The sequence below is a fragment of the Solea solea genome, chromosome 8 (genome assembly GCF_958295425.1).
Source record: "Solea solea chromosome 8, fSolSol10.1, whole genome shotgun sequence".
In the NCBI taxonomy this organism is placed as follows: Eukaryota; Metazoa; Chordata; class Actinopteri; order Pleuronectiformes; family Soleidae; genus Solea; species Solea solea.
This window is the reverse complement of record NC_081141.1, coordinates 1,261,122-1,288,232: the sequence shown is the minus strand read 5'-3', so window position 1 is coordinate 1,288,232 and position 27,111 is coordinate 1,261,122. Positions and strand designations below refer to the sequence as shown.

Here is a 27,111-nt window from a genome sequence, read left to right as displayed (position 1 = left end):
AGATGAGGTAGAGACAGGAGAGAGAGAGAGAGAGAGAGAGAGAGAGATGACATGTTTATATAAGCAGCAGCAGCAGAAATTGTTGATACAAAATAATACTGATATTGACTTTTAAGTGGCTACATAACATTACTGAACCTTGACCTGGACAACTGAAGTAACCTCAGCTCATAACACTGCCTCTTGTACAGGAACAAAGCAGAATATTGACTTTTTTCTCCCAGAATGTTGTAAATGGGAGAGTGGGATAAATACTTTTTATCGTCAAAGTTCTGCGTGACTAAATAAATAATGACCTCTTTTTTTTAACAGGGAATTGTTGGAAGTCGTGGCCCGTTAGGATCCCAGGGACCTCGAGGAGTGCCGGGCATTAGAGGACTGAGAGGATCAAAAGGAGAAAAGGGTTATGAAGGCTTCACGGTAAAAAGCTTTTTTTAATATACTCTGTCATTGTTTTAATGTTTATCATCAACGTCTGTGTTCATCACTTTATATTTCTACTGTCAGGGTGAAGCTGGGCGGAGGGGGACACTTGGACCAGCAGGTTTATCAGGACTACGGGTCTGTGACACACTGCTGTAAAGAAAAAGACTTCACTATTATTCTGTAGCAAACACTTACACATGAAACTTTTCTCAGGGGTTTCCAGGTATTTTTGGGATTATTGGACTGCAGGGAAAACCAGGACCAAAGGTAAACAAACACGCACGAGCCTCCATCACTCTGAATGATCGTGAACATGGGTCTTTATGAAGTTACTCCTCCATTAACTGGACATGGCTCTGTTTACAGGGAGACACGGGACCTGCTGGTTTGACAGGGGACAAAGGAAGTCCAGGTCCTAAGGTACAGAGTGCTGCTGCTGCATACTCACAGAACTCGTTCAGACCTGGTGTTAACACAGGTTGTTTCTCTGGACAAAGGACAGTGACAATACACTGAGAAGAATAACACTACTCTTTACAATCTTTATAATCTGTATTACATGATCTTAAAATACACTTAATACCTATAGTATTATTATATTAGTATTATTTCTTTGGCTTTTTAATGTATATTTAGGTATGTTCGAAACAATGACGTTGTATATAAATATGTGTTATTATAGTGTTATATATTACACTTTATATATTGTCGATTCCATGTATTTTTAATCGATATATATATATATATATATATATATATATATATATATATATATATATATATATATATATATATATATATATATATATATATATATATGACTGACCCATAAGTATGAAGATTATCAATGCAACAGCCTTTGAAACCAGGAAAGTCTGAGTATACTCAGCAGTATTTTTACACTAATCAATCATATGTTGATTTAGCCCCCACTACGCTCAGTATCTTTATATCATATTTCATGTTACAGCACAGTGAATAGAGCTTTAATTCAATTGAGCATTTCTCGTTTCTTTATTCTCCCTTTATTGACATCAGACACATGTAACCCAGTCATGATGTCGGTGTGTATTTTCAGTCCAGGGCAGAAAGAGGCAGATCTGATCACATGTTTTCACAAGAAACGCATTCAAGGCACATTTTAATGTGACGCTCCATCTGTTACTAGTGTTAAATTCACTTTACAACTCTTTCTGGTTGTAGGGGGCAAACGGAAACCGAGGTGTGAAAGGTGACATGGGAAAGCCTGGACCACTGGTACGTTGATTTCATTTTCCCAAACACATTTGACAGAGTGGTGCGTCTGGTTGTGATGTGCCCAAATCACGATAGGTAATATTGTTTGTGTTTCAGGGTTCTAAAGGAGCCACAGGGAGACACGGTGATCCTGGTGCAAAGGGCTTTTCTGGACCTGATGGGCTGAGAGGAGAGCCTGGAGAGAAAGGGAGGCCAGGAGAGGTGACAACAGCTTCACCTGAAAAACCTGTTCGCTTTGTGAACCGAAGTCATGTCATATATATTTTTGATGATAAATATCTTTACTGTCTGCAGAGCCTTGATGGACTGCATGGAAAAAAAGGACCTCCAGGATTACCAGGACCTCAGGTAAGAACCAGGAGCCACAGCTGGAGGAGCATCATAACGAGAGCTCCCAGAAGATGCTGCATTGACACAACAATGGAGATGTTAGATGCTGAAGGGAAGGTGGACACAATGATAGGCTGGATGATGCCAGTGCCATCTAATGTAACTGGTGATGAGACACTGTCTGGACAATTGTGTTTGCTGCTCACATATGACAAAGGCAGCAGGAGGTGACCTGGATCTCGCATGCAGGAGGCAAAACAGTCACCCTCCTGCTCTCCTGCTGTGTTCTCACACGGACAATATCTTTATTATTACTGTACACCCTTAATAAACCCCCCCTTGTCCTTCCATTTCCCAGGGTACTGAGGGTGAGATGGGACTTCAGGGCCCTGCTGGTCCTCAGGGACTTCAGGTCAGTGCTGTCCTCACACATTTACATGTTTCACACTATTCACTCACCACCCTCCTTCATATTGTCCTCAGGGACCAAAAGGTGGACCTGGACAGGAAGGACGAAAAGGACAAAAGGGTCAAAAGGTTAGTGCCAACCCTGTGTCCAGAAGCTAATGGAGTTGTGTATTAATTGACTAAGTGTGAGAAATCTGTTCTGACTATTTTATCTTCAAAAATTATGGACTGAATTTCAGGGAGATGACGGCAAAAGTGGACGTCCAGGGAAGACAGGACGCGCTGGGCGGAGGGTAGGACGATACACATGAATTTGACCTTTATTCCTTTAATCTGTCTTGACTCTAATATTCATTTGGTCGTTTCAAGGGGAAAAGAGGGAAAGCTGGAAGCAGAGGTCTCAGAGGAAGTGGAGGAGAAAAGGTCAGCTGACGATCTGTAGAAGCTTTAATCTGTGTAAATCTCCACAATCTGAAGTTTTATTCCATTGATTCAAGTCTTGATCTTTCTCTGGTTCCCCAGGGTATGACGGGTGATGTGGGTCCATTTGGTCCACGGGGAAGACATGGTGCATATGTAAGTCTTCCTCTCTCTCAGTGTGAGTGAGGTGTTTTTGTCGTCTCGTGTCTTCAACCTTATGAAAACAAGCAAAACAATTTAGATTCTTTCACAATCTTTACCTAAAGGGTGAAACTGGGCCTCGTGGAGAAAAAGGCGAAATGGGTCGACCAGGCTTTAAGGTACAGTTTGTCCTTGAGACTCATTTATGTCATTTCTTTCTTGCCAGTTTGTTCAGCGAGGCAACATGACGGTGGTAGCATATCTCAGAAATAGACCTTGCACTTAGTATTACTTTGTTTTCACATTATTTTCATTCTGACCTCAGTGTGCTCAGTGTGTCTTTTCATATGGGACCATGTTTCCGATAAAATAAACTACTTTTACATTTCTTAAGACTATGATAAATAATGTATTTTATTTATGTGACAGCTATGAGAGATGTGTTGTTTGTTGGTGAGATAACTTGAAGTTTCTCACTGTGCAGGGAGTATCTGGAGATCCTGGAGCACATGGCCTTCTTGGTCGACAAGGGTCAAAGGTGAGCCCACTAAAACTCTATGGAAGCTTTATTAAAGTGTAATTAAACCCCTAAACCCCTTTTTTTCAGGTGAAAACCAGTGTATTTAGGTAACGAGACAGATTATGAGCCAGTGGGCCCCTGGGCACAGACTGGAAAAGGCCCCCCTCTTACCCCTCCATGTTTGAGGGGACCTATTCTAAACAGTATAATTTGGCTTAAGGGACCCATGTTTTTGAGCCTGATCTTTACAGTTTAGTGTAAAATGTTTAAATTTGACATAAAGTAGTGATAAACATCTACTGCCTCTCTGGTTAAACACCAGCTACAGCATTCAAAATTTGCCATTGGCCCTCACTCAGCTCTCAGCCCATTTCATGGCATTTTTCAAAGGGCAGAGTTACTAAATGGAATGATATTACTACTTTATGCTTCTATTATTATGATTAACTGCAGTTGTGTTGTTTCAGGGAATGAAAGGCTCGTCTGGAGAGCCAGGAAGAGCTGGAGAGAAGGGAGAGCAGGTGAAATGACACATGACGCATTCATTCAACAAAACCACTGATTCTCTGCTCCTACATCCTGTTGCTCAGTGTTCGTTTGTGTAACTCTATACTAAAATATATATGTTAGTGATGCAAACAGGTCTATATTTTAAATAATAATAAATATCTTTTAATTTGGGAGACCTGCAAGAAGACCCTGCTTCGAGACCCGGTCACAACAAGGGCCTTTAAACTTTCAGATAGTGTGGGAACAGAATATTCACCTCACATTGTCATCTCTACCCTGATGCTTCATAGAAACAGCATCACAATCCACTTGATCTTTTAAGAAATCTAACATTTCACATGAGTTTTATAAGTTATTCTTGTAAAAGCTTTGTCTGAACTGTCATTGTTAATCACATGGTACTGACTGTTGCAGGGTGATATCGGCCTGCCAGGTGGACGAGGGTCCCCCGGCCTACCTGGGCTGCCTGTAAGTCCTCGATCATCAATGTTTTTTTGTTATTTTTTAGTCCATTTTTGCTCTAATGCTGGAAATACAATTCTTGGCACCCCTAATATCTGATTTTCTGTTTTTCTTTAGGGTTTGTTTGGACAGAAGGTGGGTGAAAGCAAAATCAGACTGCACAGGGCTGTTTCTTCACAAACCTGATTAAGATTTACACTCACTGGCCAATTTATTAGGTACACACGGCAACTAATAAAGTGCCTAAACTCTAGAGATCCATCGGCAATTTCTGAAATACTCAGACCAACAACCATAGTCACATAAATCCATATGGTTGACTTCTTAGATCTGAGTTACCATGCAGTTAAAGATTATATACATATATTATAACCAATCATTTTTTACAACCAAGCTTTAGTACAACATTGACAGTGTTATAATATGTTTGCTACTTTTTTCTTATGTAAGAATTGGAACCATAGAACAATAAAAAAAATATTAGTTTCAAATTCTGATTTGAAATCTACTAGAGCTGAAACAATTGATTATGAAAATAATCGTTAGTTGCAGTTAGTTTAAAATCTACAAATCATATGATTGTAAATATACTGGTTGATGTACAGTTACATTTCTGACTGGATGTCATCTGTGAACACCAGGGTTTGAAAGGGTTTTCTGGACCATCAGGCCTCACAGGGAGGAAAGGTTTACCTGTGAGTATTAAAACAGCAAAGTAAACTCACAGTGGAATGATGGACCAGAGGTGTTTCACAAATATGGCACCACCTCACTAGTCTCATTCTGTTTTTTAGGGACCACCTGGACCTCCTGGACCCCCGGGGACGTCCCTGAACCTCACTCTGACTCAGCTGAAGGTAAGATGGTTGACTGAGAGCCACCAGGAGTTCAGGACATCGCTCAGGTTCCTTTGCAACAGCAGCTAGTTGTTGCTCTTCCTCAGACTCCTGTTGTACTCGAAACATCACTGGTGATAAAAAACCCTGTGAGTGTGAGCTTCAATCGATTATGAAAATAATCATTAGTTGCAGCTCTAGCTGTTTTACTGGTTCAAACATACAGTATATTCAGAGCCGAGTGCATCATATGTGAGCCCTGTGCACAGCTACACAAGATTCCATAGAGAAAATCTGTGTTTTTAGCCAGTGAGGACACAGGAGCTGCTGGTTTGTTGCTGCCTTGTTTCAAAATTCTGTGTCACGTAGATAAATCCATTTTGAAACACTGAAGTCACAAAAAAACACGTTTGACTTTACTGATGGAGAGCGCAGTGGATCCACAACGTCTGTTTTCTCTGGACTTTGATCTGTTTACAAAGTTACATGGAAACACAATACAGATGTGTTCTTTATGTTTTCATTTCTCAGGATCTCATGTACGTGTCAGACAAACCCAACCGTGTGCTGGTGCAGGCTCTGCTGGACTCCCTTCAGGGTGAGCTGCACTGGTTCATAAATCCACCAGATGGCAGCAAACAACACCCTGCGACCACATGTCTGGAGCTGTGGCTGGCTTTCCCCAACTCCACTAATGGTGAGAGACTGACACCGGCTCACTCACAGGCTTTAAAGAAAAAATAACTCTTAGCTGTTGTTTGAAAAGGAAGATGGTTTTACAGTATCCAAAGAAAAGTGGGAGCGAGTGAGTGTTACAAGATATTACTTCAGGATATAGTGTGTGTGTGTGTGTATGCATATATAGGTTATATATATATATATATATATATATATATATATATATATATATATATATATATATATATATATATATATATATAGGTTATATATATATATATATATATATAGGTTATATATATATATATATATATATAGGTTATATATATATATATATATATATAGGTTATATATATATATATATATATATATATATATATATATATATATATATATATATATATATATATAATGTAATTTATTTAATTATTTTTATCATTTTTATTTATTTATCTGTATAAACCACTGTATAAGTTGTCCCACCCTGCCCAACCCCCCACACACACCTCACCACGCCCCCTCAGGGGGGCCCCGCCCCACTATTTGAGAAGTACTTAAGATCAACATTTGGATCCACACTGTATACCAGATGGTGGCGGTAATGCACCAATCGCCATAAAAGCTCAGAAAAGAAGAAGAAGAAGCTGTTGTTTTGAAAAGATGGCGGGTCCGTGTATGTCAGCAGCTGCTCAGCGAACAACAGTCTATGACCGTCAGGTTATGTTTAGTTTGAGCACATTTGGTCTTTTCGACTTCGTAAACTTAGAGGCGCGGATCACAATACAAAGCCTTGGTCTGCTACGCCAGTCGGACCCAGAGGTCCCCAGAGGAGCGGAGTCTCCCACCAGCACAGACCGTCCACGGAGACACCGGAGCCGGTGCGAGAGGAAACGCGGTTGTCGCGGCGGGCTTGCAGCTAAGCTAAAAGCTAAGCTAAAAGCGAACCCGTTCCGATCGCCGCTGCCCTCCATCCTGCTCGCCAACGTGCGCTCCCTGGAAAGCCAACTGGACTCCCTGAAGCTGGACGTAACCACCAAACGGGAAACAAGAAACTGCTGCATCCTCATTTTCACCGAGACGTGTCTGAACTCGTCTGTCCCTGAAGAAGCCATTAGCCTGGACGGGCTAACAACAATCAGAGCCGACAGCAGCCACGCGCTCACAGGTACAACCGGAGGCGGTGGCCTGTGCATGTACACTAATAACAGCTGGTGTAACAACGCTACCCTGGTGTCCAGTCACTGCTCTGCGGACATTGAGTTTATGATGGTGAGGTGCAGACCCTTCTACCTGCCCCGGGAGTTCACCGTCGTCATCGTGGTTGCTGTGTTTATTCCACCCCGCGCTAACACCAAGCACGCGCTCAGTAGCCTCTACTGTGCCATCAGTGACATGCAAAGCAAACACCCGGAGGGCGTTTTCATTGTTGCTGGAGACTTTAACCAGGCCAACATGGACACTGTTCTTCCTAAATTCCACCAGCACGTGGATTTTGCTACCAGAGGGGAAAACACACCGGACTTGGAAGTCTACACTAACATCCAGAAGGCCTTCAGAGCAGCCCCCCGCCCTTTACTCGGCTCCCCAGACCATCTCTCTGTTATGCTCATTCCAGCATACCAGCCCCTGGTCACCAGAGAAAAGCCTGATGTGAAGACGGTGAGAGTGTGGCCTAAGGGAGCTATGTCTGCACTGCAGGACTGTTTTGAGTGCACTGACTGGGACATGTTCAGAGAGGCTGCAACAGACGGTCATCATACAGATGAGGAGGAGTATGCTGCATCTGTGACCGGCTACATTCAGTGGTGCATGGAGGAGGTCACAGTAGAAAAGACAATAGTCACACCGGCCAACCAGAAACCTTGGATGACTAATGAGGTGCGCACAAGACTGAGGGAGCGCAATGCTGCCTTCAAATCTGGTGACGCGGTGGCACTCAGAACAGCGAGAGGCACTCTGAACCGGGCCATCAAGGCAGCAAAACATGCCCACAGTCAGAAGACGCAAGGAGTCCTCCATGACCCCAGCATCCAGACTGCCACAGACCACGAAGCCACACCCTCACCCTGCCGAGATGACATCAGCTTCCTCAATGAGCTCAACAACTTCTTTGGGGGGGGGTTTGAAGCTCTGAGCAACAACCCCGCGAGGAAAGCAACCCCCCCATCTCGATGAACAGGCACAATTTTTTATCTTTGCACTACTTTTATACACATGTTTATATATTTTCTTGAATTGTAGTTTACAGTTCTAACTAAAAGTTACTTCCTAAAATTCAATGCTGTTTTTTTCCGGTTGCCAAACAACGAAATTTCGTTGCCAGATTCACTGTTGTGTTTTCTTGTGCAATGACAATAAAGGAAGTCTAAGTCTAAGCTGTAGTTCCTTGATGTTTTCTAGTAGGAAATAATGAACGTACTATAGATATTCAGATGTGGGCCACATGGTAGAGGAGTGGCTACAGCAAAAGACCGAGGGCCTTTTTGTATGGGGTTTGTTCTCCCCGTGTACATGTGGATTCTCTCCGGGTTCTCTGGTTTCCTTCTACAGTCCAAAAACATGCAGAGGTGTTTTGGACTGTGATGGACTGGCTGGTGACCTGTCCAGGCTGTACCCCCCCCCCCTTTTTTCCCTATGTTAGCCTGAGCAACGTGTGAGTGAATGAATGAATTTATATGCAGATGTACAGTACATGTTAATGAGATGCTTGTGTTGTCTCTCAGGGCTGTATTACATTGATCCTAACCAGGGAAGCCCAGCTGATGCTTTTCAAGTGTACTGTGACTTCACAGCAGAACCAAAGACGTGCCTGTCTCCACTCCAGCCTCAGGTATCAACAACATGTCTATAACATGTCCCATTTAAAATATCACAGCAGAAATAAAGCAAACGAGGAATCATGTGAGTGAGTCTAATAATGAGGAGGTTTTATTGGCAGTCACTGAAGAATATACTTACTTATGGAACTTATGTAATATGTAACTGCCCAGTGTGCTTTTTAGAGCTGCAACTAACGATTATTTTCATAATCAATTCATCTGTCAATTATTTTCTCAATGAATCGTTTGGTCCATAAAATATCAGAAAAACTTAAAAAATGTTGATGTTCTCAAATGTCTTGTTTTGTGCACAAACCAAAATGATTCACTTTTAATGATTTCTTTGTTCTCCACAGCAAAGAAATGAAGAAAATACTCACATTTAAGAAGCTTAAACTATCTAACACTAAAATGTCGTCAAATATTGTTGTGTTTACATTTCAATACCAAACGTGATCAGAACGTTCAGAATCAGCTGGTCGCTGTGTGTTATTATAAACCATTTTCATTTCCCATAATTATCACGTTTCCTTGTTCCAGTTGTTTGTTTGCAGAATGTATGTAAGAATTTATGGATAATAACTGGACCTATAATGAGAAATAAGGATATTTTGGGATTTGGAGCCTTATGGTAAGACTTTTTAGAGGCAGCCATTTTGAGTTGACGCTTGATGTAAACAGAGAAAAGGGACTCTGCTCGTATTAACCCAGACCATAAAGCAACAAAGAAGAGCTCTTTCAGAGTTGGCATTAAACTGTGTACTGAGCAGTGGATTCCCATCACAACTAGTTTCAGTAAAAAACACTTGTTTATATGTGTGTAAAAGTGAGGTCATGTTCTGTGTTAAAGTACTATTGTGTAACTGTTAATGTTCTAACATAAATAATTCATCACAGGTTCCCATAAAAGCTTGGCTAAAGGATTCAGGCACAAATATGTCATTTCACTGGTTGAGCACAGTTGACGACGGCTTCCAGGTGAAAGTCTCCACGTGTGAATTATTAATTATTTATTTTTTACAGCTTTTTTCTCCCCTTCTCTAACGTGTCGTACACAAATCTCTCAGTTTGAGTATCCAGGAGGAAGAGACGTGGTGCAGATGAGGTTTCTGCGACTGAACAGCAGGTTCTCCTCTCAGACCATCACATACTCCTGCTCGCCAGGAGGAAGACGGAGCGGGGACAGAGACACAGAGAGGGACGTCAAGTTCCTGGCTGACACTCGGAGGCACAGTTACCTGGGAGTGCTGCAAGACTGTGTGGTAAATATTACTGATGATGATGATGGATGTTCATGGATCCAAGAAAACAGGGTTTCCCGGGACAGTACCAGGGGCGTAGGGTTGGGTACGGACGGCTGATGTTTCCCTGGATAACCAGGAACCACACACTGGGAATCTTTTTACACAATCTTAATTTATTTAAACAAACACTGAAACGCACAAGAAACCGCCGCCTTGTTTCTGAGTGATCCATAAACATTGTTTCCTTTTTTTTCCCCCCCACAGATGTCAGAGACTCCAGAGTCAGGAGGCCAGGAATCCGTTTTTCAGTTTGAAAGTGAAGACCTCCTCCTGCTGCCTCTAAGAGACCTGGCAGTGTTTGGAAACCAAGAGCTAACCTGGGAGTTTGGCTTCACGATAGGACCTGCGTGCTTCAGTTAGAGACGCCCAGCATCTCTCAGCATGATCGTATGCAGCATCCGATTCTGAGCGGGGCACTGAGATGAAGTGAAGACACTCTTTACACTAAATAATCAACAGTGAAGTAGATTCAGGAAGTCTACATTACATTAGACCACAGTTTCAAAATGAGATACACATCAAAGTAGAAAAGTATTCATGCTTACATTAATGAATGATGATTCTCAGTCAAAATCAGCAGGGAGGCATGTCGACCAGGTGGTTTGCTGCTCTTTCTCTTTGAATGGACAGATGACGAGCGCCATGGGTTAAACCTCGTGTCTCCATTTGCTTCTTTACAACTGTTCTCAGTATTTAAAGAGGCTTTTCCCGGTGGCAGCCTTCTAGTCCCCACCTCTGCACCTCGGCAGATGGATAAATCACATCTAAAATGTAAATAAAATCATAAATATTAGCGGCAGTGTTAGTGTCGTCAAATGAAATCACATTATGTAATGTGATTTAAGTGTGTGTTATGTCATTTACTGATATTACCCCCGGATATAAAAGATAACACACCGCTAATACACTCTGACATCATTCATTACTGCACTTTTGTGCATCGCTGCAAATAAAAGCACACGACATGGTTCCTTACACATCGTCCATCAGTCTCGCAGGTTTCCATGATGGCCTTCAGCTTGGTCTCTATGCTGGTGTTTCACTAAGTACCAAGTGAACCCTGCACCCGCAACCCTTTCCAAACCTTCCAAGACTCCGTTCTTCTTTTTGAACATGAACGAGGCAGAGAAAAGCAAACAAAAACCTGAAAAAAGAAATAAAACCTCATCCCTTCATATCGCAGACATGCCGTATCACACGGACTAATATGATCACAGGACCGTGGTCATTTGCGGTGGAGTTTTTTACTTTACAAATTACAGGAATGGACTATTCACACAGGATTAAGATCACAGATTATTACACATTACTGGAGATTCTCAGGTGATGCTAATCCCATGTTTGTAGATACTGAGAAACCTCACGTACCCCATTCCGCATGTCTCTCGGTAAATGAAAATGAAATCAGGGCTGGAGGTGTTTAGTTTAACATACTAAATAAACCTGTATAAACCAGTATGTGACAGTGTGTCGCATGTAGTCTTGGATAATAACTTTGTTGTTCTCAATACACAGTATTTAAATGCTTAAAGCTTTGACAGGGAGCAAAAATGTCATTTAGGGAGTTAATCCCCCTTAATCCCATGTGTGGCAGCAGGTCTGCAAACATTTCTACCACTCCTCTGCTCTCTATGTTCTATAGATTTTGGTTTTTTGTTACCTCGACACGTTGAGCTGTGTAGATGAAGTTTCCTCTGACACGAAGGACATTTTGAACCTGAATGTCTTGATGTTTGTTAACTTAATTTGTTTGTGTTCTTGATTATTTATGTAAGTGTTTGACCTTGATTTAATCATTTTTAATTCTGTTACATTGTGACTTGATCATTGTATTGATGATGATGAATGGGCCATGCTACGAAGATGATACAATTGTCCAAATGTGATAAATGAATGACCATCAGTATGTACAGTAAATATGAAAGATTACATCGTTAATAACATTATCCAATATGAGATGAGTTTTTTTCTTCTTAAGGGACCAACATATCAAAGTTATTGGTACTAAAGTGTTTCTTTTATTGTACACTTAATACACTAGAAATATTTGGCTGTTAAGCAATTACTGCTAACTGTGTTCACCAGCTTCTTTGTTACTATGACAACCTGTACTCATGTCAGTTATAAATGCAGCTTTAAAGATAGTTTCCTCTTTCAGGTATGGCTCAACAGGTTTACAGGGTCTATAACAAGCTATGTAATACAGAGTTGTACATTATGGTAAGTTATATTTCCTAATGCTTGATGACACATTAAATACATTTTGTTTGCTTGTTGTTTCACTCAGGGAAGTGAGCCCAGCCCCATCACGTGTGCAATCAGTCCTTTATTACTCCCAAACCATCGTTTTTAGCATATTTGCACACAACTCGTATCAATAAAACCACATTACGTGGTGTTATGTGGAACTATGCTGTGTGCCTGTTATTGTATGCAGTTAAAAGTACTTTCTTGTCTGTGTTCTTGCCCAAAATACATTGGGATGTCTGTATGTACTGTTTATTAACACAATGAGAACTGCAGCTCCTCTACAGGTGTATATTACTTTCTCATCTTCATACAAATGTTGATAGTATCTGTATATGTAATAAATGATTGATCAAATTTTATTCATTATAACTTATTTTAATGTACTTTTATAATTATATATAAAAGTATTAATGAGTTGTGGACAAGACTGACTATGTTGTGTTCAGGACAGCTATGACTACTACCATACAGGAAATCAGACACTTAACATTTTATTTACTATATACTACTGTGTAGTTGCGAATAAATACAAAGTTTTCTATAAATTCTAGACAAGACAAGGTAAAGATGTGTTCAGGACATCTATTATTACTAGCATACTGGAAACCATTTACTAATTTGAGAAAAGACTGTAAATAAGACATTTTTACTGCACAAGTACATTTCAAATTAAAAGCCTCACATTAGCACTACTATGACAAACAAGTTCACCCCACTGTCCCATCTGTCGCAACTGTGCACCATCCCCTGTCGCGCTAAATTCCACATGTAAATAAACGAATACAATAAATACATTAAATTGTATAGTAAAACAAAAGAGCAAATGGTTTTTCCATAGGTTTGTTTTGAAATTTAAGACAAACGTGCACCGCCAGTGGTATTTCCGACATTTCCAGGAAACCAGTGAAGGCAGCATGGACCATCTGCATCGTTTGTTGTTGTCAGTGAGCAGCATCGCATTAGCAGCAGCAGCTACAAGTGGATAACATTCAGCGAGCACATTTGTCTTATTATTTACATACTAATGTGTCTTAAACGTGAACAGAGACCCGAGGCTGTTTTATTAACGCTGAGTTAACCGCCAGCTCAATCTCACAACACTGCTCTGGATAGACTGGAGTACTTTTCAAGGTAAAATCAGTGCATATTTTCATTTTTCTTTGTTTTATGGGGCAGGTTCAGGACACAGCAGAGATGGTTCTTCAAAGAATACACGTGTTTTACTTTTTTAAAAAGGTTTCAGTGTATTTTACTCGTTGTATGTTGTGGGTTTTTTTTAGGCCTCAAGCCATGCCTCGGTCCACGGTTGGGCTGTGATACCGCCAAAACGTCGCTTCCACCGGGTGACGTGTAGGCGAAGTTGAGCCTCTTATGTGAAAGGTAAAACATTTATCTGCCAAAGTAACGCGTGTCCTTGAATAAATTGTGTAAATATGTATCTAATTGCCCCGACTACAAACATTTAATTGACATGCAGCGTAAAGTATAAAAAACTGCCTGTTGATGCAAAGTTGACGTGTGTGACAGGTGTGTAGCTAGCTGAGCTACATGACCACCAACATTTATGCTCAGATGTTTCAGAATCGGGAATATCTGAGTTAATTATAATAAAAATAATAATAATAATAACAATAACAATTATAACTAGACATTGCAGGCATGATGGGGCTTCAAGCCTTGTTCATATGGGATTTTGCCCATTGATCTTCAGCTCATGTCATCAAAATGGCAGGAAAATATAAATATAGGAATTCAATTTCATATATAATTGTAAAAGCATAGGAATAAGATTTCATCATGCAGATGAAATCAAGAAGTAAGTGAGGATCAGGCTTGCATCATGAGATGTAGGGTCGGGTACGGTGGCCGACAGGGCAAACGCACTGCAAAGATCCAAAACACACGCAGAAGTGAAAACACACACAAACCCCAAAACACACAGGACAGAAAACACCAGCAAGTCCCAAAACACCATTGTTATTATTTCATTTTTTGTTTTCCTTGTGGGAGTTGAGCATAATTTCTCCTTGGGCTTAAATTGCATCAAAATACAAGCCTCAAAACCATCATATAAACAATATGGCTCACCCTGGTCATGGTAAACAACAACAACAACAACAACAATTATCAGTAAGTTTTCTACTGGCTTCAAACAATGTCCCAACCTCCAGACATCTTATCTTTAGTACGGGAGCCTAAGGGGAGCAAGCTGGAGAGAAAAGCCATTTTTCATTCAAATTCTCCTAAACAATAAATGATTCATTCAAATCCCTTTATTGTTCCGTCCCAGTGAGAGGAAAAGCAGAAATTGCTTTAAAAGTTATCATCATAATGTATTCTAAGTCTTGCTATTTCTTCCCCTTTACCACAGTGATCCCCTCCCTTGTGTCCTCTTCTGTTACACTAACTGTCCTCATGTCCTCCTTCACAACATCCATGAACCTTCTCTGTGGTCTTCCTCTTCCTCCTGCCCAGCAGCTCCATCTTCAGCATCTTTTCCCCAGTATAATCACTGTCCGTCCTCTGCACGTGACAAAACTCTCTCAACCTTGATTCTCTTACTTTATCTCTCTGCACTTCCTGCTCCGCTTCCTGTCTCTAAGACATACATCATAGCAGGACTCACTATTGTCTTGTAGACCTTGGACACATGGTAATTTATGAATGTGCTGTTGTGACAGACATACTTTTGTTATTAATGTGTTTTCTGGTGAATATTTGAGTTATTTCTGAATATTCTCCTGATTTAAAGGAGTCTGTCTGTGCTCTTCCAGGGACATGCAGAGACATGCAGCCACCATCTCGACAGGACTACGTATCTTTAAGCCTTCCTGGACTAGAAAGTGGAGGTTACAATAACAGCAAGCAGTGGAGGAGGCAGTCCTGCTGGAGGGTAAGTGGGTCACAGACACTTCCTGTTGTCCTCTCATATTCACACAGAGCTCTGGTTTCCCCACCGTGCTACTGTGTCTGTCTGTGTGTGTGTGTGTGTGTGTGTGTGTGTGTGTCGTACTTTTCCATTGCTGCTAGTCATCATCAGTGCCTACTTCTGTAGGAAATTGTATTCTAGATCTAAGGGTTTATGCCCCAATATTTTTTATTTTCTGTGCCATAAAATGTGTGATGGACAGAAACAGACAAAATAAACAAAAACAATGACCCACGAAGACATTAATAGAAAAATAGAAGTTGATTGTGAGTGACTTCACTCAACTTGGGGGGGAAATAAGTTACTTCTTCAGCAGAAGCCAAGACTATTTATATTTTACACAACAAAATTGACCAAATACATGAGATTATTCCATCGACAACACCTCTATGTTCCCTGTCCTTATCAAAACAGTTTAGCAGCACACGACAATGAGAGCTGTCTGTTAAGTTTGCTTATTTGATCAAAAGAAAAGCACATTCTGCAGCTGCTGCTTAGATCATAGCATTTCTGTTCTCTACTGTGTGCCTGCAGAAATGGAAGCAGCTGTCCAGGCTGCAGCGGAGCCTCATCCTCTGCATCGTTGTGCTTCTGTTTATTTTTGGATTAGCCACCTATCCTACTGTTACTGAACACCTCCGAGGTAAGGCCCGTTTCCCATGGGATGATAGATTTCAGCCACTGGTGGTGGCGTAGTCACAGGACCTCAATGACAACTGAACAATGAGTGGTTTTATTGTGTTTTAAAGCATATTCAGTATAAGATACATTGAGCAATTGTTCTTACACTGAAGTGAGAAGAAGTAGAAGTAGATCTCACAAATTCCGTGTTCTGACTACAAACACATCCAAAGGAACCTTTGCACATATTGTAAATCAGTCTGACCGTTTCCTTTGAATTTCCAGTCGTGACCATTGGTTTAAAAAAATGTTTATGTTTGTGTTTGGAGGCCTTGGAGATGGAGAGCAGGACACAGACAGTAAGGACATCCCGGGGCCCACTTTCCCTCCTCTGCTGCCGGAGCCTGACAAAATGGCTCAGTCAGCGCTGCCAGAACAAACCTCTCAGGTGTTTATGTCTGTTCTCTGAAGAATGAAGAAAGGACATATTTTTATTCTTATGTGTTCAGATTACTTGGGATTATGTAAACGTAGCTGTTATTTAAAAACAATCACTGGTCTCTTCATATATTTCACTGTGGCAAAAAAACAGGATTCTCTGATGCATCTGGATTCTCTCTTAAGCTTTATGAAAAGTATCTCAATCAGCTCATGTTTGCTCGTACTGATGCTGTAGAATAGATACTTTTATAGACTCTTAACCTGCTTTATATGAAGTGTAGATGTATGTTTTATGTTTTCTTGTTTATAGAGGAAATTATCCACTGAGAGCAGACCTGTTCTTCACAATCACCTTCAGAGGAGAGGAAACGCTTCAGAAGTGGTTGCTGAGAACAAGGCAGCTGTTGTCAAGGAAGACCTGGAGGAGGGAGTGACCGGGTAACAAGGGCTGAGCGATGTGGGAAAATATCTTATCATGATATGCTTTTAATGTCATTTGATATGATACAGTATATATCAGACTAGTCATATCAATACTTTTCTCAAGCTTACAACCAAAGTTTAGTAGGAGAAAAGTTTTGTTCTGGAAGGAAAGATTACCTCCCCCCACCCCCTAAAAAAAAACATTCATGTTTTATGAGATTTAAAGAATTAATGTTTTAACCAATAAGTAACGTTTTAACCTCAAAATATGGCAAAAATGGTCAAAATATAGTTCTGTTCCCATATTTTTAGTTATGTCTGTTTCCACTGTTGCAGCAGCTGGCACGGGCCACTGGTCGACACGAACCAGGCCACAGGCGGAGCTAAGAGTAAAGAAAAGGACGATTCACCTGACGACCAAGAAGCCAAATTACCTCAAGACTCTGGTGTGTATAACATGTTCACCCATGAATGAATAGATGAATAGACTTCTGGGAGAATGAAGTGACATGTGTATGTATGTGTTGTGTGTTTCAGAAGCCAGCAGGCTGGAGGAAGTGCGCCAAGCTTTCAGACATGCGTGGAACGGTTATAAACAATTTTCTTGGGGCCACGATGAGCTTCGGCCCATCTCCAAGACCTACAGCGAGTGGTTTGGCCTGGGTTTGACACTTATTGATGCCTTGGATACCATGTGGCTCCTGGGGCTGAAAGAAGGTAACTGGCTCCCAAACTACGGAACAGAGTGTGTGTGTATAATATATATGTGTGTGTGTGTGTGTGTGTGTGTGTGTGTGTGTGTGTGTGTGTGTGTGTGTGTGTGTGTGTATATGTATGTATGTATGTATGTATGTATCTATATATATATATATATATATATATGTATGTATGTATGTATATATATATATATATATGTATGTATGTATGTATATATATATATATATATATACATATATATATATATACATATATATGTGTGTGTGTATATATATATATATATATATATATGTGTATATATACATATATATGTGTGTGTATATATCAGAGGTTGCGCTAGACTTTTTCGTTGTCTGTCATTTTGACTGACAGGGTCATAAAAATCCCGTGATAATCCATTTTTACCGGTCACTTTAAATGATAATAATGACATATTCAATTGCATTGTTCATATTGCAGTGGAATATGAACAGTTCACCTGTGGCCTAAACGCACAGTCTCACACCTTCCTCCTGGTCCACATGGACTTAAATCGAGTGCCTGCTTGCGCGTAGTTGCGTGTGGTAGGAAATCCCGCAACATGCGCTCCTTCTGCACCAGTGGATCAGCTGCACCGGTCACAGACGCGCTCCAAAGCCTCCTGTCCATAGCTCTTTAACACGCTGTCAGCACTACAAGGATAGCGAGATGCATTGAGTACGGTGTCCAGGTCAGAAATGATGCTCAGATTCTCCGATGGGAATCTTTATTTTGTCGCACATCATTTTTCTATCCTCCCTCCTCAGCCAGGAGAACTCCCGCTCCCACTGAACTCGCCTAACCTCCTTACTGCCGCTTCCTCGCTCCGCTGAGGCCAAGGGCTGAGTTTGTCCTTCATCTGCATCTATCCCTCTTTTTTCACCTCTTTTATCAACATAGTTTTTAGGGGTGTGAATTGCAATCTGTCAAAATGACGGATGGCTCTCAGATTTTTCCATCACCGTTTAAAAAAAACGGTCAATGACGGAAAATATTCGGTTAACGCGACCCCTGGTATATATATATATATGTGTGTGTATATATATATATATATATATATAAATAATATAATAATAATATATATAATATAATATATAATATATATAATATATAAACTAACTTTAGTCCCATCTCTATTTATTTTTAAATGTAATATTCAGTTTATTCTACTAACAATAGCTTTAAAATGTGTGTTTTTAGAGTTTGAAGAAGCGAGGGCATGGGTGGCCACAGAGCTGACGTTCGACAAGAACGTAGACGTCAATCTGTTTGAGAGCACCATCCGTATCCTGGGAGGTCTGCTCAGCACCTACCACCTGACCGGAGACGCCCTGTTCCTGGACAAAGCTGTGAGTCACAGTGTTTGTTTAGATATTAAAACATGTGTGTGTTAATAAAATAAAACATTTATAAAGCTAAATGAATCTATTAATAACCATATAGAATCAAAAACCAACAACAACAATTGCTGTTATATTCTGTGACGTCATCGTCGTGTGCGTGGGAAGTATGACTGTGGTGTGAGTGCTACAGGATGCATGGAGTCATTGTAGGTTTCCAAACCTGTGTCACCTACTGTATATCTGAGTTGTACGACCCGCGTGAGTCTCTCTGTGCCGTGTGTTTAAAAATCTTGGTTCCTCCACAGAAAGACATTGGCTCCAGGCTGATGCCAGCCTTCAACACCCCGTCTAAGATCCCCTACTCTGACGTGAACATTGGGAAAGGCATCGCTCACCCGCCTCGCTGGACCTCTGACAGCACTTTATCTGAAGTTACAAGCATCCAGCTGGAGTTCAGAGAGCTCGGCCGCCTCACCCAGGACCCACAGTATGAGGTGACCCGATTTTCCCCTCTCACTCATTAATTAAGATTAACTCAGAACTGAGGCTGATGGATTAAAATTACAGTGACGTGAGTTTGGATTGAGCTGAAATAGACATAGATGGAGATGGGCGGTACATAGAGATATATGCTGTTAGTACTAGAAACAACACAGTCTGTGCTGTGAGTTTGTTTCCCTTCATCGTTTTTATTCATCAGTGCCTTTTTGTTGAGTTTTGAGGCCAAACTGAGCAGTTGAACTTCCCTTAGTAACCTGTTCAGTTTATTATTAATGTTGAAAAAAACACTGAAGCCTAGTTTACTATTTTTATAGTATTTACTGCAATGCATTTTATTTCAAAAGTGGCTATTTTTTAATCCTTAAATGTGAGGGTTTTTTTTCTGCCGCTGAAACATCAAATCAATTTTAACCACCAGGAACGTTTCGTCAGTGTTGATATTGTGCAGATTAATTAAGGTTATTAGTGCTAATTGATTGAAAAAAAAATACTGCGACTTACAAGATGTCAGCTGAGGAGGAGGAGGAGGAGGAGGAGGTCTCTAACAGAATAATGTGACCACCTTAACGTGTTCAGGACAGATCGGGACCAGAACTTGGATGGCTGTAAATACCAGAGCTCAAATATAACTTAAAGTCATTAAAAGAACTTGACAAAAACACCGTGTCCTCGATGTTTCCAGGCTGCAGTGGATGAAGTCATGAAACAGATCCACAAACTGGATGGCAAACAGGACGGCCTCGTTCCCATGTTCATCAATACAAACAACGGACAGTTCACCCATCAAGGCGTCTACACACTGGGAGCCCGAGCCGACAGCTACTATGAATACCTGCTGAAGCAGTGGATCCAGGGCGGGAAGAAGGATCATCAGTGAGCATGTTTTCTTTTCTTCATCCTCAAATTAGGACTTTGTTTTTTAAGCAACTGTCAGGAAGTAGACCGGGTTGTCCTCTGTCCTCAGGAGGTTGTTGTGTATTTGTTTCATCAAAGCCAATGAATGTTATCTCTCACAGTGAGAGAGGGCTATACCAAGTTTTTATTGGAGAAATACCAGATATAAAAGGGAGACTTTTTGTCTGTGTTGTCTCCAGCAATGGAGTGGAGTGTTTATTTGTTACGAAACAGATTGATGCATGAAAACACTATAAATCAGCCAGTGTCATATAGCTATAGATATAGATATAGATATAGTTGTAGTAGCGCTGATGAAAAGAAACAAGAACAGGATACTGAGCTATAGAAACAAGAGAAACACAAAGGTAGAGCCACAAAGTTCCCTAAAAGAGAAAGTAAGAGTGACTAAAGAAATAAATAAAAGAAGTAAAAGCAATAAATAATAAATAATACTCGTTTATAACAGATCATACGATTGTAACAACATCTCTGCTGCATTTCTGTGGTAACAAGATGGTGTAAAACAAGGCCCTTTCGTAACGTACATATAAAATGCTTTTTAAGGCTAATAAAAGCAATGATAGACTGTGTGTGTGTGTGTGTTCTTAGGCTCTTGGAGGACTACTTGCAGGCAATAGAAGGAGTAAAGAAGAACCTATTGCAGAAGTCTTCTCCTCATGGCCTTACCTTTGTTGGAGAGCTCTCACATGGTCAGTTCAGCCCTAAAATGGTGAGTCATCTGTGAAACCATCCATGCTACAAATGCTTCTTTAAGTCTTTAAGAGCCTCATGAATATTACTTCCTTTGAGGAAAGTAATGTAATAATATATACCAATATTTAATTTCATGCCACACTTAGTTAACTTCCGTACACAGATCAGAGAAGTGTGCATCATAATAATATCATCATGTAATTGTCATGTGTGATATTGTTAGTGACATGTGACATCTATGTGTTCTGTGAACTCAGGATCATCTGGTGTGTTTCCTGCCGGGCACTCTGGCCCTCGGTGCTCACAATGGTCTGCCCGCTGACCACATGGACCTGGCCAAAGAGCTGATGGAGACCTGCTATCAGATGTATGTCCAGATGGAGACAGGCCTCAGTCCAGAGATTGTCCACTTCAACATGCACGAGGGCAGCACCCGAGACATTGAAGTGAAGGTTGGTGGAAACAGTATCTGTGTGTATTGTCTTTGTTTATTACAGAAACTTTACTAGGAATAAAAGAAAAATAAAAAGAAAGTGTTGTTGTTTTCTTTCAGCTCGCTGACAGACACAACCTGCTGCGACCAGAGACGGTGGAGAGTCTCTTCTACCTTTACAGGTTCACTGAAGACCACAAGTACCAGGAGTGGGGCTGGGAGATTCTCCAAAACTTCAACAAGTACACCAAGGCACGTGAAATGAAGCCTCTGTTCATTTTTCAGTGGGAATCCTTGAGTTGCAGCCCTAGATGCTGCACATGCGCTTGTTGTTATTTCCACATGATTAGATGACGATTATCTAAGATTAATGGTTTGGTGCATTAAAATGTCAGAAAATCTCAAGTGAAATTCTCAAATGTCTTGTTTTGTCCACAAACCAGAATGATTAACTTTTAATGCTAAAAAGATCGGAAATCTTGTTTTAATCATGAAAAAAGCTTCAAACCGATTAATCGATTACTAAATCGAAAGTGTTTCAGCTCTACTTCCTTCTCATTATTGTAATTGTTGTTATGATTATTATTTATTCTTATTTTTAAGGATATACGCGTACATTATGCACTATGCTCTATCAGCCTTTGCAATTGGCTAATTGTGTTGTTTGGACCTGTGATTCTTATTTGAAAATGATTGATTAATATAAATAATATAAGTAATCTAAATACAGAACATTACCATGTGTTTCAGGTCCCGTCTGGTGGATACACGTCCATTAATAACGTGCGAGACCCAGAATACCCGAGTCCCCGAGACAAGATGGAGAGCTTCTTCCTGGGAGAGACGCTGAAGTACCTGTACCTGCTCTTCTCACACGACCCAGACCTCGTCAGCCTTGACCAGTATGTCTTCAACACTGAAGCTCATCCTCTGCCTATATGGCCCACTGCTGCGTGACACACACACACACACACACACACACTAGGGTGAATTCAAATGGCAAAATAATCTCAGGGTTGCTCTAACACCAAGATAATTGGTCTGTTGTATCTCAGTGAGCGAGCTCTGCCAGAACGACCTTGAGTGTGACGGGAGACTGATTTATTCATTAGGGTTGTGTGTGTGGAAGTTTGTGTTTTCTCTAACATCAGCAAACATCAGCACTGAACGACTGCCTTTGACACATGTTGATGGGCAGAGGTCCGAGTGTCGTCATCACCTGACGCAGATTTCCTGTGTAAATATGATATTTTGTCCTATCTATAAGAAAATAGGCATTTTTATTCCAGAGAAAATCCTACATCACTGTCAGGTCTTAACTCGTGAGCCCTGTTAGAAACAGAATGTAATCCACTCTCTGTGTGTGTGTGTGTGTGTGTGTGTGTGTGAACTGAAACCAACTGCTGCCTGCTGCACCTGAGCTCTCTGCTGTGACGCGTTCACACACCAGTGCGACGTTGCAGGGACTCGAGGTTAAAAGCTAATTCCTCGTGATTCAGTCAGATGCTGAGACTCGTGGGAACGGAGCATCTATTTACACCATGTGTTAAAAAGATAAAAAAAAAATTACTATCAGATGGAGTTTGGCCAAATGAAAGTACTCGGGATGCACAGTTTTAGACCTTTTTTGCAGATATATTTGTTATGTGGATATAATGCAGGTGCTTGGGCCGATACAAACTGCAGAGGTCGTCGAGTCTCGTCTGTAGTGAAATGAACATGTTTTTCAGATAATAAAACAAATAAACATAACAACATCGCAGTTGGTGAAGGGACAAGCACAAGAGTCACTTTGAAGCCGATAAAGGCTGATGATGACGATGATATCGTGCCGCAGTGATCTAATTGTCCGCTCCATTATTCCGTCTTCACACTCTGTCAATCTCAGACTGATTCATACGAGGGCATTTTAATGTCTGTGCTGCATTCATGTCATACAGGACACAGTGATTATAAATAAATAATATTATATTAAATATACCAGTGAAGACATAAAGCTTAAGTAACACTTTTTTCCAAAAATCTAATTTAAACATATATAATGTAACACACACACACAACTGTAACCTTATTTATTATTACTCCACTATTATTACAAATTAGTGATGGTGAATTTGACCTCTGCATTTAAACCCATTCTTATTAAACAGTAAACAAAATACAAGCCAGGAGCGGGAGCAGTGATGCGTTACTCAGGGGCATTGTCCCAGGATTTGGACCAGCAACCTTCTAGTTACAAGCCCACTTCCTTTCCTCTTGGACATGGGCTGCCCAAATTGGTCATGTGAATGTAGACCACTTGTTTAAAGCTTGTGTGATGCCTCCGTTGCCACTTCCCCCCGGTGTAGGCAACAGTTTAACTAACAGATGTTAGATTGTCTCGTTACTTTGTGATCGATGGTTTAGAAGCAGAAATACTCCGATGCTTTGGAGGCCAAAAGGTCAAGGTCTTTTAGAGTGGATCCAAGGCCAAGGTGTGCTCAGAGCGCCCTCTGCTGGACCATGCGGTAATAACCTCAGATTGTCTTACGTACTTCTAGGCTGTATATTTTTTAAACATGTTTTTAAGGTTTAAATTGAAACTAACAAGCACCTCAGAACTTTTACGTTTACTGTGTTGTTCTGGATAATGTGACTGTAGTGATACACTTACCTTTGGTTTATTTTGGTCTGTATGACATGTGAATGTCTGTATGACATGTGAATGCAGCAGCAGCCTCTCCTCGGGACGCAGATCAACTCATATCATGAGGGAATCGGTGGTGACTGAGTTGTATTTATGTTGTGTTGAGCAGCTGCTCCTCTCACAGAATGTTCCATTTCACCCCTCAAGAGCTTTGATGTATTAGTTTTTCAGTGGGAGGAGTGAAGTGTTTGTTTTGAAATAGAAACGTAGTGTAAAATATTGATTTGTAGTGTATGTTTTAAAGTTGGTATTTGTTAATACAGCGAGCTCACATCGTGTTTTTGTTCAGTTTTTGTCGTCTCGGGTAGGCAACATGTTTTTTTGACGTTAGTGTTAAACCGTTGTGTGATGTTTCATTTCATGTAAAGGGAGCGGGAGAAATTGACTTATTACAAGTCAGTTTAGAGAAGCAGCATGTCGTGACCTTTCAGGGTAGAGTTGGGTTCTTATCATTATTTATATTTGAATAAATAATGGTACAGGTGTCAAAGGTCGACTGATTTAAGCAGCTCTAATAGGACATTTTACAACATATTTTCGGACACAGATTGTTTACATGAGAGAGAGTGAGTGATGTCCTCAGTAAGGCTGCACCATATTGGAAAAAAGTGACCTTTTTTTGCGTCACGAAACGTAAACAAACGGACATTATTTCCCTTTCTTTCCTCTGGCTCGGTTCATTCTGTCTCTGTTATTATATCTGTAACGTTTACAACGTCTTCTTGTCTGTTTGGTGGAGTGTTACAGCGTAACGTCCAGTCCTGTCATACAGTATGTTCTACAGCTGACGTGTTTCAGATACTCCCTGAAACTTTTTGAAAACGACAAAGAAAGAGAGAGTTAATGTTTGGTGGTGTGTGAGTGACAGCATGTGCATAGAGCAGAGGGGCTGACTGTGAGCTAAAAACTAATAATACATGCACCACTAATCATCATTAAGTCAGGAAATCCACTTTCTTTCTAGTGTTATATCTTTTAAATGTTGCCATGAGTATTGTTATTGCATTTTTTCATTTTTATTTTATTTAATTTTTTTATCCGCTGTCTGGTTTTTAATGCATTCTGCCTTCATAAATCCACTGTGGTCCAACCATACCTCTTTCCACACTTGTTTTCTTTGGCGTGTCGTTTGTCAGAACATGGTGTTTTGCGCACACATGCGTCGCTGAAACATGCCTACAGTTATAAATGCAAAGGTTCAATGTGTGCGACTGATTTACTGTGAAACAAATATGACAAAAGTGCTATTAACGCTCAAAGTGTTTGTACAGTGGCAGCCATCTTAGAATTCCATGTCGGGGTTAGTGAGGTTGCTCCAAGTTTGTGAAAGACCTGGAAGTGGAACACACCAGATGTTTAATTGGGACACAATTGCTAAAACCAAGAAGACGTTTCGTTCCTCTCATCCTAAAGGCTTCTTCACTTGTGATTTTGGAGTGGGAGTCCCCAGGTTTCTAAACCCGTGGTGGCAGCTCACACGAACCAAGGTGTGGTTCATCAGGGTCTATCGGCACTTTTCCACTCTACAGTTCTAGCACGACTGGTTTTTTTTTCCTGGTACCTGGGGCTTTTTTTCAGCTCCTGCTCTGACGAGGTTCCAGGGGAACCGAGCCGATACTGAAATGTGACGTCAGCAGACTGCCGGCCACTAATTGGTCAGAGAGTGTGGTCACCGGGAGAGTCATGAGCGCGACGTCCGACACGAGAATGAAACTCAAGATTACGTGTTAATCTCCAACATTTAGCAAAGGACATTTCAAAAATCTCACTATTAACAGAGGAGTCTGAACAATTCTGTGAGCAAATCTTCTTAATGATGTATCATGAAGTAACGTCTGGTACCAAACCGAGCTGAGTGGTGCTAGAACTGTACAGTGGAAAAGTGCCAATAGACCCTGATGGTTCACAGAACTATATAATGGACAAACGCCATGAGAGGTGTTAACGTCACATGGGTCAAGCTGAGCCCTCAGTGCGGCGTTGTAGGCTGACGACGACCTCTGAATGGACACAGACGTCCTCCTTTACGTCTCTTTGGATAACTGAGAGCGTCTGCACCGATGCATTGATTCTTCCCTCTGTGAGCTCAGCTGCCCCAGCTTTAAGTCATTCCTGTAAATGCCACTCGTTGACATCGTGGACTTTCTGACTGAACTGAGACCAAACTGGTTTTGTAAAGTCTGTGTTGTTGTTTTTGTGTTTGTTTTTCCTCACGTGTGCCTTTTAATGAACGTTCAACAGACCAACTGTAAACTGTTTATTACACTGTATCTCTCTCTCTCTCTCTATATATATAGTGATTGAAACTGAGTACTTTTAACAGCAGAACAATGAAATGTGGACTGATATTTTTTCCAGTGGTCCCTCAAAGCAGTCACTAGGTTTACACCATGCTAATCTCGACCTCTGTGTGTGTGTGTGTGTGTGTGTGTGTGTATGTGTGTGTGTGATCCGCATCTATTTCAGCATAACTCCTGAGCCAAAGATATGCTGAACATTTAATAATAGCCCCGGTCTTTGTTTTGTAAGAAAAAGCTGTTTCTCCAAAGCCACATCTTTCAGGAAAAACTAACAAAGGAGATATTTTCACTGCTTTTGATAACAATGTCACTAAACTGTGGTATTTTTAGACTCCTGTCATTCTTTTTTGTTTGGTCTGTATTTGTTGCTGCCATGGAGCAGGTCACGTGTACAGGAACACTGCCCTCTACTGGACAGCAGATGTTTGTTTCTGTTAAACTGGATGAAAAGATCATTTCCATTGTGCACTGTCTGGAAAATCAAAATAGAAAGGTCTTTATGTTGCATTCATGGACCCTAGACACTGATATACAGTATCCGATCACTATATTTCATTAATCTCGGTGAAACATGCTGTGAAAACTACTTGATTAAACTATATAGGGGGCACCCTAGAGGGATATTGCTGTACATCTGTGTAGCTGTGAGGACACTTCAACTGTGTCAGCCAAACACCTGCCCTTCAAAACCCGTAATCTAACCAGAACCTATTCTAATCCTAATCCC

General features: G+C 40.8%; 2 protein-coding genes across 5 annotated transcripts in view; both read left to right on the top strand.

Moving 5' to 3' along the window:
- si:dkey-61l1.4 (collagen alpha-1(I) chain) overlaps positions 1-12,706 on the top strand; it is a 45,121-nt gene extending 32,415 nt beyond the window's left edge. Inside the window, exons 44-67 of the mRNA XM_058635832.1 lie at positions 313-420; positions 508-561; positions 640-693; positions 793-846; positions 1,630-1,683; positions 1,780-1,884; positions 1,978-2,031; positions 2,372-2,425; positions 2,497-2,550; positions 2,661-2,714; positions 2,791-2,844; positions 2,944-2,997; positions 3,108-3,161; positions 3,467-3,520; positions 3,970-4,023; positions 4,427-4,480; positions 4,592-4,609; positions 5,116-5,169; positions 5,269-5,331; positions 5,842-6,007; positions 8,712-8,818; positions 9,705-9,785; positions 9,875-10,069; positions 10,316-12,706. Of these exons, the coding sequence (XP_058491815.1) occupies positions 313-420; positions 508-561; positions 640-693; positions 793-846; positions 1,630-1,683; positions 1,780-1,884; positions 1,978-2,031; positions 2,372-2,425; positions 2,497-2,550; positions 2,661-2,714; positions 2,791-2,844; positions 2,944-2,997; positions 3,108-3,161; positions 3,467-3,520; positions 3,970-4,023; positions 4,427-4,480; positions 4,592-4,609; positions 5,116-5,169; positions 5,269-5,331; positions 5,842-6,007; positions 8,712-8,818; positions 9,705-9,785; positions 9,875-10,069; positions 10,316-10,471 (1,809 nt within the window). The 3' untranslated portion in view covers positions 10,472-12,706. The remainder of the gene's footprint in view (positions 1-312; positions 421-507; positions 562-639; positions 694-792; positions 847-1,629; positions 1,684-1,779; positions 1,885-1,977; positions 2,032-2,371; positions 2,426-2,496; positions 2,551-2,660; positions 2,715-2,790; positions 2,845-2,943; positions 2,998-3,107; positions 3,162-3,466; positions 3,521-3,969; positions 4,024-4,426; positions 4,481-4,591; positions 4,610-5,115; positions 5,170-5,268; positions 5,332-5,841; positions 6,008-8,711; positions 8,819-9,704; positions 9,786-9,874; positions 10,070-10,315) is intronic.
- Positions 12,707-13,275: 569 nt separating this feature from the next.
- On the top strand, positions 13,276-26,713 carry man1b1b (mannosidase, alpha, class 1B, member 1b). Of its 4 annotated transcripts, none has more exons than XM_058636051.1 (15): positions 13,276-13,492; positions 13,642-13,741; positions 15,136-15,254; positions 15,825-15,933; positions 16,241-16,359; positions 16,663-16,790; positions 17,115-17,221; positions 17,313-17,492; positions 18,711-18,859; positions 19,159-19,347; positions 20,037-20,227; positions 20,861-20,981; positions 21,223-21,417; positions 21,519-21,650; positions 22,149-26,713. In XM_058636051.1, the coding sequence occupies exons 3-15, from the start codon at positions 15,150-15,152 to the stop codon at positions 22,353-22,355; spliced, it is 1,932 nt and encodes a 643-aa protein (XP_058492034.1). In that variant the 5' UTR covers positions 13,276-13,492; positions 13,642-13,741; positions 15,136-15,149; the 3' UTR covers positions 22,356-26,713. The 4 variants fall into 4 exon arrangements, with proteins under 4 accessions (XP_058492034.1, XP_058492035.1, XP_058492032.1 ...); XM_058636052.1 differs by having other exon boundaries at positions 17,112-17,221; positions 17,316-17,492; XM_058636049.1 differs by having other exon boundaries at positions 17,112-17,221.
- The last annotated feature ends 398 nt before the right edge of the window (positions 26,714-27,111 follow it).

Coding starts and splice junctions, on each gene's coding strand:
- man1b1b (XM_058636049.1), top strand. CDS start 15,150: ATGCAGCCACCATCTCGACAGGACTACGTATCTTTAAGCCTTCCTGGA. Junction 17,493..18,710: donor GCTCCTGGGGCTGAAAGAAG/GTAACTGGCTCC, acceptor GTGTGTTTTTAG/AGTTTGAAGAAGCGAGGGCA. Junction 18,860..19,158: donor CCCTGTTCCTGGACAAAGCT/GTGAGTCACAGT, acceptor GTTCCTCCACAG/AAAGACATTGGCTCCAGGCT.